The sequence below is a fragment of the Myotis yumanensis genome, unplaced genomic scaffold (assembly GCF_028538775.1).
Source record: "Myotis yumanensis isolate MYYU_CA2020_CCGP unplaced genomic scaffold, mMyoYum1.0.hap1 SCAF_7, whole genome shotgun sequence".
Classification (NCBI taxonomy): domain Eukaryota; kingdom Metazoa; phylum Chordata; class Mammalia; order Chiroptera; family Vespertilionidae; genus Myotis; species Myotis yumanensis.
This window is the reverse complement of record NW_027223758.1, coordinates 34,791,270-34,807,510: the sequence shown is the minus strand read 5'-3', so window position 1 is coordinate 34,807,510 and position 16,241 is coordinate 34,791,270. Positions and strand designations below refer to the sequence as shown.

General features: G+C 44.6%; 2 protein-coding genes across 2 annotated transcripts in view; one reads left to right on the top strand and one right to left on the bottom strand.

The window, feature by feature from the left end:
- Positions 1 to 5,504, top strand: part of CDK5RAP1 (CDK5 regulatory subunit associated protein 1) — a 36,360-nt gene extending 30,856 nt beyond the window's left edge. Inside the window, exon 14 of the mRNA XM_070421502.1 lies at positions 4,494 to 5,504. Coding sequence (XP_070277603.1) covers positions 4,494 to 4,583 — 90 coding nt within the window. The 3' untranslated portion in view covers positions 4,584 to 5,504. The remainder of the gene's footprint in view (positions 1 to 4,493) is intronic.
- Positions 5,505 to 8,581: 3,077 nt separating this feature from the next.
- On the bottom strand, positions 8,582 to 15,802 carry LOC139013468 (vomeromodulin-like). Its single transcript, XM_070419498.1, has 6 exons — positions 15,574 to 15,802; positions 11,962 to 12,469; positions 11,546 to 11,647; positions 10,072 to 10,227; positions 9,070 to 9,154; positions 8,582 to 8,707 (listed from the first exon to the last, which is right to left on the bottom strand). The coding sequence occupies exons 1-6, from the start codon at positions 15,800 to 15,802 to the stop codon at positions 8,582 to 8,584; spliced, it is 1,206 nt and encodes a 401-aa protein (XP_070275599.1).
- Positions 15,803 to 16,241: the final 439 nt, after the last annotated feature.

Below are 16,241 nucleotides of genomic sequence, written 5' to 3'. Positions count from 1 at the left end.
GTCCATTTCTTTCTCCAGATGGGGGAAGTTTTCTGCCATTATTTCTTGAAATAGGTTTTCAATATCTTGCTGTCTCTCATCTTCTGGCACTCCAATAATTTTGATATTAGACCGCTTAAAGCTGTCCCAGAGGCTCCTTACACTATCTTCACACTTTCGGATTCTTTTTTCATTTTGCTTTTCCAATTGGGTGTTTTTTGTGGAATCTTTGGTTTGATTATTGTGCTCCTCTGGTCTGCTATTGGGTATAACATTCTTTATTTCAGTCCGTGTATGCTTACTTTCTAATTTCTTTATCGTAGCATCGAGGGTCTCATTAGTTTTCGTGAGGCTCTGCACAAATTTATGGCAAGCCCTCAAAATTGCGATTCTTAGCTCCATATCCTCCATTTCTGTCATGTTTTTTTGTCTCCGCATCTTTTATGCTTTCTTGGTGCACCCCTTTGTGGTCTCGGTGCACAGTCTTGTTCTAGCCAAGCCTTAATTGTTGTAGTTAACACTAGAGGGATTTGACCTCCAGGCCTACTGGCTATAGGAATCAGCTGTATGGAAGACGTCTGCCTTCTGGGGAGGCGCTAATCCAGCCTTTGCCTGAGGCGATCGGCAAATGGCTGTGCGCAGGGCCTGGGTGGGGCGGGATCAACAGGGCGGGCGGAGGGAGCAGTTATGGCCGCGCTCGGTCCCGTTCCCAGAGGCTCTGCTTCTCAGAACCCCGGCAGCCGCTGCAAACCTCAGAGAGAAAGCTGCCCTCAGGTTCCAACTGATGCCGGATAATCCCGCTTCTCCCGTTTGAGTCTGGGTCCCTAGAGACTCGCCCGGATCTGGAGCCCAGAGTCTGAGACTCACTCCCGACAGAAAACGACAACCGCGCCCTCAGCCACCAGCCCGCTTTGCGCGCGCACCTCGGTACCTTTGTATTTTCCACACTGCGCCGCCTCTGAGCCTCGATTTGCTGTTCTCTTTCCTTCTAGTTGTAGAGTCTCTCTTCAGCCAGCCTTCCTGTGGTTCTGGGTGATGTCCGTTCCGTCTTTTAGTTGTATTTTTGAAATGGTTGTTTGCGGCAGCGGTCTCCGGTGTTTACCTACGCCGCCATCTTGGTCTCCTCGACCAGGAAGTTTTTACCAACATGGTACTTTTTCTGTCTGTCCATCTGACAAAAACTTACAATACAATCAATTAGCTAGTTGGTGATTTTATGATCCCACTCCCTTCTGTCCTTGTCCTGACTGGGGATTGCTTTACTTAAACATTGCCTAGGCATTTTCTAAGTAGAATAATTCCAACTAGGCAGCAATATGATTCATCTAGAAACAGTCCCTACACTTGTTCTTTTTTTTTTTTTTTTTTTTTACATTGTCTTATTTTCTTATTTCTCTCTCTTTTGAATGTTTGTTTCTTTGATTTTCAGTTGCCTTCCCAAACCTCTTCCTGTCTTTACACTGTAGCTAAGGGTTATTTGAGAAAAGGAGTAAGGTTGGTGGGCTGGGTTTTAGTGTTAGTATGATATTCTTTTGTAAAATGGAAAAATTCCATTTGTTAAGAAAGGTGGAAAGTTATGCTGTGTTGCTTGGTAACTCTCTTTTATTCCTAAGTGACATAAGCCCCACAAGTAAGATTTAGTGGGAACATTAAAATGAAGAAGGAGCTGTGGAACCAGGGATCTGTTGGCTTTTGCTCTCTTTTGCTCATCTCTGCTGTTCTCATTTGTCTTCACTTAAAGTTTCTGGGCTGTGCTTTAACCATTGTACTACTCCCTCATAAATTTCACTTTCTTATCTCTTTTCTATGGTGCTTATTTGATTAGACCTTAACCCTGGTAAAAGTTGTTATCTGCATCTGCCACCCTATCAGCTGAACATTTCTGGGGGAAAGCACAAAGTTAACCTGTATTATGTAGGATAGGTCAGATGATGGTGATTGAAAACTCAAAATATAGGGGGCTTAAATAAGGTAAGCATTCTCCTTCTCATAAAAATCTAGATATAGAAGATCCAGGACTGGTGATTGTGATGGCTCCATGATCATAAAGGGTCCAGGGCCCTTCTGTTTGTGTTCTCTCTGTGTGTGTCGCCTCCGTTCTGAAGGTTGCCTCATGATACAGTGTGGCTGCTCCAGCTGCCATTCCCATACTCTAGGCAGCAGGAAGGGGGAAGAAGAAAGGGGAAGGGCATGCCCTCTTTCTTTCAGGACACTGCATAAGTTCCACACACTATTTCTACCATAATAACATACCTCACCAGGCTTCAAAGAATCTGAGAAATGTGGCCTTTCATAACCTGGGCATGTGCCTTTGACCGGAATCAAACCTTTCAGTCCATAGGCTGACGCTCTATCCACTGAGCCAAACCAGCTAGGGCTCCCACTCTCTTCTTAAATCTTCATCTACCTATCCAAACCCTAGTCTCAGCTGATGTCTGCCGTATATTTTATAGAGAAAATAGATACAGTCAGATGAAACCTCATTGTGTCATTATTTCCACCAGCTCACTCACATCTCTACCATACATGCCGTCTGCTCTCCTGGCACTCTACAGGAAGCATCTGCATCTTCTGTCAGTGCTGTTCCTTGTGCCTTCTCTCCCATCCTTCCCATCTTCTCAAGATAATTTCACTTTCCTTTCTCTCTTGCATCTTAATGTGGCTAAAATAGAATGAATTCTTCCCACTTTCCTGCAATTTTTATCTTTTTAAGACTTCTCCATCTTAATAAATGGCACCAATCACATGCTCAAGGCAAAAATCTGAGAATCATCCTAGATACTTACTTTCTTGTACTCCCATCCACAGTCCGTCTGTTTCAGCTCTTATGGAGTATATCTTGAACCTGACCATTTCTTTTCATTTCCAAGTCACCATTGTTTTGTAGCTGGGAGATTGCAGTATCCTCTTCACTGGTCTTCTGCTTTTATATTTTAAAATTGAATTATTTTATTAAAGTATATCATAAATATAGAAAATTGCCACATTATAAGGGTACTACTTGGTGAATTATCATAAAGTGAACCTACCCATGTAACTAACACCCAAGTCAAGAAATAGAATATTTTCAGGACCCCAGACACCCCCCTTATGTTCCTACCAGTTGCCCTGCATCTTGATTTCTAATGCCATAGTTTAGTTTTGCCTATTTTTTATTGTTATATAATTTAATCATACAGTACATATACATTTTAAAAAATAAGTTTTTATTGATTTCAGAGAGGAAGGGAGAAGGAGAGAAAGATAGAAACATGGATGAGAGAGAAACATCAATCAGTTGCCTTCTGCAGGCCCTCTGCTGGAGATTGAGCCTGAAACCAGGGCATGTGCCCTGATTGGGAATTGAACTGGTGACCTCCTGGTGCATGGGTCAGTGGTCAACCACTGAGCCACACTGGCTGGGCCAGTATATATTTTTGGTGCCTGTCTTCATTCCCTCAAACTTATGTTGTGCAGTTCATCCATGATTATACAGGAGTGGGCAAAAGTAGGTTTGCAGTTGTTCGTATGGAAAAAGACATGCAAGTTATGATTATTACAATAGCTTTATTAAATCTGTGTTTCAGGTACTCACAACTGTAAGCCTAATTTTGCCTACCCCTGTATTTATCCATATTATATGAATATACCACAACTTATTTATGCATTATACCGTTGTTGGCCATTTTGGTTGTTTCCAGTTTGGAGCTAATATGAGTGGAATTGCTATGATTGTTTCTGTACATGTGTTTTAGTGCACATACATTTTCATTTCTGTTGGGTATATGGCTTGGAATTGCTGGGTCATAGGGTTTGTATAATAGCCGAGGGGAGGGGGAGACGGGAAAAGATTAACCAAAGAATTTATGTGCATATATACATAGCTTTTGGACAAAGACAATAGTGTGGTGAAGGCCTGGGATGGTGTGGGAGCAGGGTGGAAGGGGGGGATGGGGAGGGGAAATGGGGGACATTTGTAATACTGTCAACAATAAAAAATTAATTAAAAAAAAGAAATAGCCAAAGTGACTACCATTTTTTAAAAAATATTCACTTGATATTTTTCCATTGATTTTTTAGAAAGGTACCCACTGGTACCTTTGGGGTTACATGCTTTTAGCTCTTAATTAGAGATGAAAGAGAGCCTTTCTCACCAAATTTTGGCCTTAAATATCCTAAGGAAGTATTTGACTGGTCCAGCCTGGATTACAGTTTACCACAGAGTTAGGAGGGCAGGGTCTGTGATGGGCAGCTCACAGCTGAACCTTGGTTGGTGCTGGGGAGGAGCCAGCTCCCAAAAGAAAAGAAATGGCTGTTTGGGACTGACTAATTTTGGACTTTTAAAATCATATGCATTACCATTGCATCGAGCATCTCTTCCTCCCTGGATTGGGGGCATACAGGAACCACACAGTGTCTGCTGGCTGGCGCCCCCATCAGGTCCCTTGTTGTGGCTGCTCCTCTGGAGGCTCCACGTTATATACCTGTGGTGCAGTCTTGGTTACCTTGCCTTCTCCTGACTGATTTTCTTTCAGATTACCTCCGCCAGCTCTCAGACACTTCGAGGACATGTGCTCTGCAGGACCACTCTGAAGGACTCCTCAGCCTATTGCTCACCTGAGTGATGGCTTCAGAGTTGATGTGGGCAGTCCTTCCCACCAGGAAGGGAGATATGACTGGTCACTAATGAAAGAAGTAATGAAGCATTGAAGACAAGCTGCAAGTGGTGAAGCAACTTTGTTAAACGGAAAAATGCATCTCGTTGCTGCTATATGAACAGCCGTTATAATCATTAAATGTACCTAAACTAAAGTGGTCCCTCTGTCTCTCTACATGATTATCATTTCTTCATTGGTAAGTGTTCCTGGGATTTTCTCTAGACCAGTGATGGTGAACCTTTTAAGCTCAGCGTGTCAGCATTTTGAAAAACCCTAACTTAACTCTGGTGCCGTGTCACATATAGAAATTTTTTGATATTTGCAACCGTAGTAAAACAAAGACTTATATTTTTGATATTTATTTTATATATTTAAATGCCATTTAACAAAGAAAAATCAACCAAAAAAATGAGTTCGCGTGTCACCTCTGACACACGTGTCATAGGTTCGCCATCACTGCTCTAGAATGTCTGTGTTAAGTGATTCCCAAGCCAGTTTCTGCTGTGGACACTGCTAACCCCTCTGGTTTTCTCCCCTGAATCCTAGGAATAGAGACTGAAGGAGAGGCCAAGGTGGAGAGAATCATTTGCTTGGGAAAACTGCTCTAGATCTTTCTAACATTTTGGTTTGATGACATTGACTCACCTGCTTATCTCCTCATTTTATTCTCATATTTTACCTGAGGATTTCCCTCTGGGCCTCATTTTTAGCCGTCAATTCATTCCTTGCCTTCAGGGCTGACAGCACTTGGAGTTTTGGAAGATATCAGTATCTATTAGTAGGCTTTGGACACTCATTCTTGGCCCATTCACTACTAAGGTTATGCCATTCTTTGAGTAGCATGTATTCTGAAGCTCTGTTAATAGGAGAATAAACATTTAGAATTTTTATGTTCCCTTGATTGATTCCTTTGTTATTATAAAATGACCTCTTTAACCCTAGTAATATCTTTTGTTTTGAAATCTACATTGTCTAATATTACTATAACCACTTTGGCTGACTCCTTCCCTCCCTTTTTATTGAGATTACAATTCACATAGCATTGATTTCACCATTTTAAAGTGTACAGTTCACTGGTTTTTAGTATTTTCACAAGGTTGTGCAACTGTCGCCACTATCCAATTCTCTAACATCTTCATCTCTCCAAAAGAAACCCCATACATGTTAGTGGTCAGTCTTCATTTTTCCTTCCCTCTATCCATTGGCAAACATTACTATATTGTCTGTCTCTGGATTTGCCTATTCTGGCCTTTTTGTATAAATTTAATAATACAGACAGTCCTCGGGTTACATCAGACTTGACATACGTTGTTTCGTGGTTACGTTGCCATCTCCCATTTATTTTTTAAAAAGTTCCGTCATTTCGACGTATGTAAATATGTGCTTTATGTTTTTTATTATTTATTTACCACAAGTAAAGGTCAGGAATTTTTATCTTTCTTGTAAATTTTTTTACTGTTTCACGTCATTACTGCTGTGTATGTGCTCCATGTGAGTGATGTTGTGCTTATGTAGGTGGACAGAGCTGAATGTGATAGTGTGATTTGGACTTTATTTTGTGGGGTGCTGCCCCTTACTGTGAGGAAAGCCCAGTCTCTGGTCCTGCTTGGCACCTCTAGTCTTTGTGTCCACAGCCTGAGCTCTTTTGTTTCCAGAGCAGATATGTTATGCAGACACTGGACATAGGACAGAGGGTCTCTGCCTGGTATAGAGGTCACAGTTGTGTTTCTCAGCACCCTTTTCTGGAGTTCTCTTTATTTACAGGTTTCGTATTTGGCTTGGCTTCCTCTAACAGCCACTTGGCATGGCCTGCAGTTGCTGAGCTGGGACCTAGATCCTTTGCCACCTTGCTCATGGTAGCACCAGGCTCTTACTTGTTCTGTTCCATATATCTTTTAGCATCTGGTCTGTGCCTTTCCCTATGTAACATGTGATGATGGGGACATTGGATCCCAGTGTGATTTTCATGTTGGGCCAATGGGCAAAAGAGAGCACTTGGAGTTGGAGAGGGGAGGGCACAGGTATGGGAAGAAAAGTCTTAATTATGGTCATGATTGCCCCTTAGTGCCCTAGATAAATTAATCCTGGCCATTGTTGCCTCATCATTCACATTATTGATTTAAAAAAAATGTTGTTTATTTTTTAGAGAGAGAGAGGAAGGCGGGGTGGGGCGGGGGGGAGAGAAACATCAGTCAGCTGCCTCCTGCACACCCTGTAATGGTGAATAAACCTACAACGTAGGCATGTGCCCAGACTGGGAATTGAAAAGGCAACATCTTGGTGAAAGGGTTGACACTCAACCACTAAGCGACACTGGCTGGGCTCATTATTGATTTTAGTATGTGTAGTACTTTTACTTAACATGAACACATTACAAAACTCCTTTTTGTAGGAATTGAAGACAAGTGAGTCATTTTCTGCATGAAAACAGGATAATTATTAAAGAAATGATTACAAAATACCCAAAACCCTATTCTTGATTTTCTTGCACTTGTTAATTCAAGGTAGCACTGGTGAAATTCCAAAGAGTAGTTGATATGTTCAGAACACTATTCAACTTGGCTCCTTAATCACAAGGATGCTCTCACTCCATATTTCTTCAGAGATATTTCAGAGTGCTTTCATTCTCAGAAATTCTTTTGTATCCCACGTGCTGGGTTTAGTTTGCTGCCTGAAGGTCTCTCTGTGGGGAGATAAAATAACTAATTATACTCTTAATATATAAGCTGGCTGCAGGCACAGGTGGTGCCAGCTGTGCCCTCCATCTCCCTGAGCACAGCACTTGCCCTGAGGATGGGGATAGGGAGCAAGTCAGGCCAGTAGGAGTCCCAGTGGTTATTTCTCGGTGATTGTCATTTGAGCTATTCCAGAAAGAATTGGATGGTGAAGCTCCTGGTAGGTGGGAGACCTCCACATGGAGCCAAAATAGAGCCCACCCAGAAGTGGTGGAGCCAAGACATGGATTCTGGTGTCATCCTTTGGGCCCGGAATCGAGCCACTGCTGACGCTGGTACCATCTCTGAATGTGCAGGTCTGGCGATTTTATTGTTGTTACACCAGTTTGTGTTGTGCTTTCTGCCACTTGTAGCTGAAATACAGCTGGCATTCATCTGATCCAATCCCTTGACTCAAGGCTGACTTAGGGAGGCTAAGTGATGTGTCCCAGGCCACCCAGAGGAATGGGGTGTAGGAGCAGGAGGTAGGACACCAGCACTGAGGCAAAGACTGATTTCACCACCCTTTCCACTCTAGTAATTGATTTGGCCACAGATATAGGACTTTGGGAATATACAACTTCTGAGGTTTGAGCCAACATAAAAGAAGTTATTATTATTTTTTTGGTCAGATATTACACTCATGAAGCACATTTATTAAGAATGGAACATCTAAGGGTGATAGAGATTTTAAACTTTTTTACTCTTTTATATGTCTTCCCTAGTTCTACCCTCATCATTTATTGTTTTCCTGGTGACAAATTTAAATAAACATCTCATTCTATTAATGGTTTTTAATGAATGAAAACCTCCACAGGTAGGAAAAGGTTTCTTGCACAGACTCTGTTTTTCTTCTACTCTGGGAATTGTAAAATGTCACCGTTTTCCTCATTCGACTCTCTTGTTGGTTGCTGTCTCACCAATTCCTATTATTCCAATTTTCTGGGATGGTTGGGACATTGAAAGGAATTTCTGCCTCTCAGCCTCCCTGGTGTGAGGGCCTGGGACTGCTCCTTGCTCAGGCTCCACGCACATGTGCACTTTGCAAATCATCTGGGACTGGGGAGCTACACCGAGCCTCTAAGGGGCTTTTTGCCCTTTATGTCCTGATAATGAGTCTCAGTAATTTGGAGAAGCAGGTAGGCTGTCACACTGTGTGCCCTGAGTGTGCTGAGGAGTTGGTTGGGTGCTTGGAGGTACCCAGTGTTGCAGCTCACAGCCCCATCTTCTGTCTGTTACCCAACGGGATTCCTATGGGGCTTGGCCGTCTCCCTGCTTTGACCTGGGCAGCCCCAGGGAAGTCAGGTGTTTGTACTCACAGTTCTTGCATTCGCTGAAATCACTGAGGTCAATGTCACATGAGGTTGAGTTTTTCATCTGTGAATTAACCACCAGTTAGCTTTGCAGAGGACATGCAGCCGTCCCACCCATCTCCACACCCTAGCTCTTCTTCTCCTTCTTCCCTCTCCCCCTTCCCTTCTTCCTCTTCTATTTCCTGGCCTTCTTTTTGGCAGAACTCATCCTCTCCCCCTATCCCCGCCAGCTTGAGGCATTGTCCTATCCCACTGCTGGGGTCAGAGGGAATGTTGCATCCCCCAGCCTCTGGACTCCTGAAGGCTGATGTGTCCTTCCCACATCTCTCCCAGCATCAGGTCTTAGCTGAGGAAAGGGCTTCTTCCTGTCTTCCCTCCAATGACATAGACCTTTGTGGTGGTGCCTGCCCCTTTCCTATGACTTACTTTCTCTTTTATGGCAACTGTCAGCAGTTGAGGAATGACATCATCCAAGGGCAGAGGGATCGGGAGAGGCAAAGTATCTGTGAGCCTGGGAAGATACATGTGGAGAGCTGTGTGATTTTGCATTTCTGGATTTTGTCCCACATTGGAGAGAACCCATCCATTGATGATACAGCTGCAATGATGTCCTGCTGCTTACAATTTGCAACCACCTGAGCCCTTTCACCTTCGGTTATAGCCATGAAGGAAGAAGTGAGGATACCTGGGAAAATCACCAAAGCTGGACATCTGACCCAGTGTTTCACATGGAGGAATTTATCCTTCAGATACTATGCACTTTAATGAGCAGACATGTATGGTACCTTAGTAATTAGAGTTGGGCAGAAAGTTAATAATTGGAAGAAAATCCACTATTTTAAGGGACTGTTAAATAAATTATAGTGCATCTTCATAATGGAGTTCTAGGTAGATTTAACATAAGAAGCTATTCACTGATGCAACTAATTCCATGAAAAAAATTTTTTATGTGAAACAATTGGAGTGCAGACAGGTATCTATAATATCTGGCCATTTCAGTGTGTGTGCATGTTCACGCATATTTATTGCCAATGCAAATATCTCTGAAAGCTAACAAAAGGGATGGATTCATTGGTTGTTTCCAGGGAGTACCATTAGCCAGCTGGTGTATATGGGTGGGCAGAGACTTCACTGTATAGCCTTTTGTATCTTTTGAATTTTGATCCGGGTAAATGCATTGCTATGCAACAAAACTGGAACAAAATAAAATGTGTGCTTAGTAGGTAGAATGTAGGCCAAGTGAGGGATGGCTGTTTCCACATAGTGGTCTGTTCTTAAGCAGAGACCCTTCCCTGGGCCTCTTTTATAGATCATTGAAAGCATTGGGTTGGCTGAGCTGATCTATGAGGGTAACCTCCTGAGTACCAGGGGGACATTCTAACATACAGGCTTGTCGATCCAGAAAATGAGAAAAATGGTCTCACGTACGTCTTCACCAACTGAAGGTACACTTTCGTAGCCTTGATGACCTTGTCCTGGACTTGGAGGCTGACACATTGGGTGTCATTTGTGGAAACACCAATTTTCAGAGTCACATCGCCATTCATTTGAAATCCCAGTATGCTGATTACAGGTCCTAACAGGCTGTGGAGAACAAGATAGAGTGAAATCAGACCTGGTTGCAAGATGTTGCTCAGCCAAAGTGATAGGCATTTTGGGAGTCAGCCTCATGAATTTGTCCAGGTTATTGGATAGAAGGAAAGTCTGGTGCTTTCTAATGAGCACGACCCAAGGTTGAACATCCCCTGTACACAGGACTCAGAGGCTGGCATTCCATAATCATTGGAAAATCCCTCTCCTGACCAAACTTCAGGAAGTCTTTTTTTCCTGGAGGCACCAGGCTACCTTGGAACTGGATGCCCATTACAGGTTCACTTCTGTGCTCAGCACCCCAGCTGTCTATTGTGTGAGTGACAGTGTAAGAAAAACCCACCATTTACCACACCTGGTCTTATTAACATCACATGCTCTGAAGAAGACAAATGGCTCTTCCTACCACTGCTAATGGTGTTGGTCACAGACATGGGCTGTGGAGGCAGAATGCCTGGATTCAGGTGTTGTCACTGCCACATTTCAGCTGTGTGACACTGAGCAAGGTTTATAAGCAGTTTGTGGGTCTCAACTGGTTTCCCAATCTTGAGACAGGACTGCTTTCTTGATGAGGTTGTCAAGAGGCTTTGGAAGTTGAGTGCCTCAGTTAAGTGGCTGGATGGAGCTCGGTCAGTGAGAGGTATTAGTGCTGGGAGTTAGTCCAAGGAGTCCTCTTCTCCTAGGGGGGTTCCTGCCCTTCTCATGCCTTTCTGTGTGCCCCGGGCCTGTCCTGTGAACGTGTTCCTCTCCCACATGTCGACTCTCACCAAGGACAGGGCCCACTTTTAGTTCCTCCCTCTGTGCTCAGCATGGCGTCTGGTACAGAGTAGTACATGATAGGTGGATGAATGAACATGTGCATGCATGCATGTTTACATTTGTAGCTACTGGAGTGCAATGAAACATCTCTGTCTCCCCCAACTGCCTAGGACAGTGTTTGTGAGAGTGGGCTGCTGCTCTTTGGAGAGTGCAGATGGTTTGGAAGCTACACTTCCCAGGAATCCAGTGCGGTCAGTAGGAGGTGCACTCTGTGGTTTCTCTCTACATTGGCCATCTGTATAAATGTGCATGTTTCACAAGGAATTTGGATTTCTGGCTTTGTTTACACTCTTTGAAGATGGAGTTCCATGAGTTATTATCCCTCCTCGGTCCTCTGGGCTGGAGGAGAGGGGCAGCTGTGCCCGGTGCCTAATTTGCCCCATTCTCAGACATCCTGCCTTTCTCTGTGTTGTCCCTGCCTGGCCCTTTGGATACTGGATATTCGGGGTGTTGTCCAGGGCAACTCAGGTGACTGATTTGGAGACAGGCTCACCCTTTTCCACCTATGAAGGCGGTAGTCACAGCTTGAACCAGGATCTCATCATCTGTCATGGTCAACATCATGTTCTCCACAGTCGCCTTTTGAACCTCTAATCTGCAAAATGACAGCATCCAGGGTCAGTCCTGACTCAAGGAATCAGCCTGAGCAGCAGGAGAAATGCTTTTGAAGCAGCCAATTAACAACCTAGCAGCCCATCCATCCCATGGATGGCTCAGTCCTGTTAGCCGCCCAGTTCCTTAAGCTCAAGAAATCTTGTTCATATTTCCCCCCCAAAGGACACAGAGCTGGAATATTGCTTTGTGAAAACATGGCTGTCCCTTTCCATGGGTTTGTAGGAGGTTGTACTTCAGTATCCCCAAACATCACTTTTCTCATGTGCCGTACCTTAGGGGCAAGGAAGCACTTACCCTATCAAGAGATCTTTCACGTTAATATTTCCCAGCACGCCCGAGAGTGCATCATTGATGCCACTTGGCACCGCACTCTTTAGTACGCCCTCGGCGGATTCTTTGAGCTCGCCGACTTTGTTGAGCACACCACCCAGGGGCAGGGGCAGGGGGAGGTTTGAGAGAAGAGAAGAGTCCTGGTCAGCTTTTTTTGCAGGATCCCCCGCCACAGTGTTGGGTAGCAGGCCGCTCAGGGCTCCTTGGGCCAAGGGGAGCAGGTTGCTGACAGCATCAGTGGCTTTTGAGAGCGAAGGCAATGGTGACTTTGAGGACTTGCTGTTGCTCCCCTTGCCCAGGACACCAGTAAGGCCACTGTCGCCAAGGATATTGAGGGCGGAAGAGAGGTCTAACAGAGACAGCACGTCCAGGTTGGACACTGTGTCTAACACTGTCCCAAGCACACCGGCCAGATCCACATCCGCACACATCAGCATCTTCTCAATCTGTGGTGGCAGGGTGGTGTTCAGATCTGAAAATGGTGAAGAGACACATTTCTACTGTTAGCTGCACAGCTGGTTCAGTCAGAGGAACCTTCCCAGCTGGAGAGCCAGCACCTGCAGCATTATCATCAGGGTGGAGGAGGCGCTAACCATGGGTTTGCCTCCACACTGGACAGAAGCAAGTCAGGGAGAACTCGAATCCTCGAAGATGGTGTGGAAGGAAAGGAGGGTCAAGAGCCAAGTAGCAGAGCTGAAGTCACAGGGTCCTATCCTATCACGCTGCCCCTGATGGCTGGAGAAAGGAACTCAGAAGAGCTGTCTCACCTGGATGACAGTCAACCTTGGCTGCCTAGCACGAAAGTGAATTGGACTGAGGGACAGGATTCTTGTTGCAGTAGAGTAGCAGGAGGGAGAAGTCTGTTAGTACCAGCCCCTGTGAAGCTTGTAGGCCATGGCTTTTGGGGCCTTGCTGCTGCTTTCTGTGCCCAGGGCTCTGCAGTCTGGAGGGCCTTTGCCTGTGTGGGGTGATGTGGACGCACCTCCATCTTTTGCATGTATGAACCTCAAGACCCACACAAGAGTGTTTTGGTCAGCATTGTTCATAGTTGAACACAATTGGACAAAAACGCAGTTGATGTATATATCCCAGAGAGTTTATCAGGCAAAATGTCTCAGAGAAAATGGACAGAAGTTCCTCATAGATAAAACATGTCACATACATACATATGAGAGACAGTCAAGCAGGCCACCTTTTGAGAAACTTTATGACATGTAGTGCAAATTTTAGATTCAGAGTGAGTAGCTATATGACATAATAATAAAGAAATGACAAGGGAAAAACATTCAGGCTAGAAGCTTCCTCTGATTGGGAAAGAGGGGAGGCCAGAAGAATATATAGCCTAGTAAGTGTCATGGGGCCTTCAGCCCAATGCCTGGTTTTATTCTGAATGTAGATTTTGATTTCAAAAGTATTTGCTACGTATATCTTTTCAGTTTTTGTATGCTTGACAATGAAATTCACCAACACCACCACTACCACTAAATACTGCTTGATGGGTGCACAGCCGTCCTTCGTACCACTGTCTGAACTTTTCTGTGTATTGGAAGTATTGCATAATAAGGCAGGATGGTCAGAAGAGTGGGGTACATGTTCTTAGAGAAATGCAGTGATGGGTGAGTTGTGGTCAGTAGACAGTTGCCGAGTTTCTCTCTGTCACCCTGGCCTGTCATGCTGGAAGGTTGACCTAGGCCATGACTGTAGGGCCGATAACAGTATCCATGAGGACTTACCTGTGGCCTTTGTTTGATGATGAGTCCTATTCCCTTCTTATTCCCCAAATGGACTAACTTCTTTGCCAAGTTTTGCAATTCCTGACTAACTTTGTCCTCAGGCCCTGGGAAATTGCTGGGGGACAAAAGTCCACACTGAGAAGGGAGCTTGCAGAGCACGAATCTGGTCAAGGGATTTGGACGTGGGCCTGGGTTTTTTATTTTCTGGCTCTTGTCAAGCAGGTTGATGCTTTAAGCACCTATGGGTGTCTGGGCTGAGCTCTGTGGTCCGGCATTGAGAAATTGTGAGATTTCCTGGCAGTGTTCAGGTGATAAGAGTCATAAAAGGCAGGCAAATGGAGAGGTTGCTGGATCTAAGAGCTCCCTTCTCCAAGCTTGCTTTGACATGTCCTAACCAATGTGTGGACTGCAGACAAGAGCCTCATCATCATCTTGATCTTATTAGAAAACCAGTACTGCTGACTGGGTAGCTCAGTTGGTTAGAACATTGCCCTGATCCCTCAGGTTGCGGATCAGTTCAGGGCCAGGGCACATATAAGAATAAACCAATGAATATATAAATAAGTGGAACAACAAATCTCTCTCTCTCTCTTTAATCAATAAATAAAAATAAAAAAAAAAGAAGCCAGGCTGGTGTGGCTCAGTAGTTCAGCACGGACCTATGGACCAGGAGGTCATGGTTCGATTCCCCGTCAGGGCACATGCCTGGGTTGTGGGCTCGGTCCCCAATGTGGGGTGTGCAGGAGGCAGCAGATCAATGATCTTCTCTCATCATTGATGTTTCTCTCTCTCCCTCTCCTTTCCTCTCTGAAATCAATAAAAATATATATTAACAAATTTAAGAAGAAGAAAGAAAACCAGTACTGCTGTGCTGTTGCTATAGCAGAATGTCTGGAAGTGGGGCCCAGGCAGCTTGTTTTTTTTTAAAATCTTGGTAGGGGGGATTTGTAATCTAATAGCTAGAGCACCTGAATTAATCTGAAAAATAATCATATTATTTTAAATCTTAGAACACATATACTAGTTCTTATGTGTATAGGGGGTTAACTTTCTAATATATGAATAGGGGTTAAGTTTTTCTTAAAGTTTCCTTTTCAAGGCCTGTGCGAAACAATTAAGGAGGTGACTCAGCTGTGAATCTAGCAAGCAGAACAAATAAGCATGGTCAGACCGACCCACCAGGAGTCAAAACATCATCTCATCACCTGATGACTAATTACAATAGCTGACGTCTGCGGACCCCCAGGCCTGCACGTAGCTATATTCCTCATCCTATCCCCTTCCCCCTTATAATCCTGTCCCCTACACCTTGCTGGAGGCAGGATTTGATGCTTGTAAGCACCCTGTCTTTTGGTTGGCTAGCCTTCTCAATAAACACCTAATATGATTCTACCCTGCCTTTGTTATTGGACACAGCGACAGGCAGCCTGAGCCTAACCGGGGATTTATCTCACTTGAGTATATGCTTTTTAAACCCCCCTCCCCCTCCCCCCCACACACGACTTTTTAGAGAGAGAGGAAGAGAGAGGGAAACATTGAAGTTAGAAGGATTGATAGTTTGCCTCCTGTACTTGCCCCAACTGGGGATTGAACCTGCAACCTAGGTATATGCCCTGACCGAGAATCGAACCTGCAACCTTTTGGTGTATGGGTCAACACTTCAACCACAGGAGCCACCAGTCAGGGCCCACGCAGCTGTTTGGTTAACAAGCTCCTGAGTTGATTCTACCACTTCTCCTTGAGAATCACTGTTAAGAAGGAATGAATAGTCTTTGAGTTTGGAAATGAGAAAGTGTGAGGGATGTGAAAGTCAAACTGTATAGATGAAATAGTTTTTACTTACAATCATAGAGCTTGCTGCCAGACATGATGTTCTTGACCACAGGGGGAGTCTCAGCTAGACGTCTTGTAGGGGGAGAACCATTTGGAGCTGGGAGAAGTCTGCGGAACTGTCCGGGAAGTGGAAGGGGTCTTTTGACAGGAAGTTCTCCTAGCACTGAAGGTGGGGTCAACAGGTCAAGCGCTTGTGCCTGGACAGCCAGTGTGATGGCCAGGGCCAGGAGGGTTAGCATCTTGGCGACTGATATCTGCAAAGGAGGGCTTTGTCAGACACCACATTCCCAGTGGACCATAGAGCTGCCAGTAATGTTTGTATTGGATGTACACACAAGATCCTACCTCTCGTAGGGGGGTGTCATTCACATTGCAGGTACTCTAGCCTGCATAGTGTATTCAAGGAGCAATGTTTCATCACATGGCAGTCAATATCTTCATAAGGGCATGTTTTCACTTCTATTCACCTTTGCATAAATGTATCTATGGGCTGGTGGCATCCTTTGAGTACAGGCCTGCCCTTTTACTATAGGCCTTACCTGTAGAGCCCCACATCCTCCTGCCAGGCCTTTTGACCATCCTTGGAGTGGTCTGAGTCAACTTCTGGGTAACTGGAGAGTTTTGAATGCTTCAGCTACAAATATAATCTCTCCAGTGGTCAAGCTCTCTCCCTGCTTT

Bases quoted from the DNA above. Each gene is read 5' to 3' on its own strand.
- LOC139013468 (XM_070419498.1), bottom strand. From the start codon at position 15,802: ATGCTAACCCTCCTGGCCCTGGCCATCACACTGGCTGTCCAGGCACAA. The intron at 11,648-11,961 runs GTAAGTGCTTCC...GTCATTTTGCAG, and splicing joins GTGAAAGATCTCTTGATAGG to ATTAGAGGTTCAAAAGGCGA. The intron at 8,708-9,069 runs GTAAGTCATAGG...GTTAATTCACAG, and splicing joins CAGTTGCCATAAAAGAGAAA to ATGAAAAACTCAACCTCATG.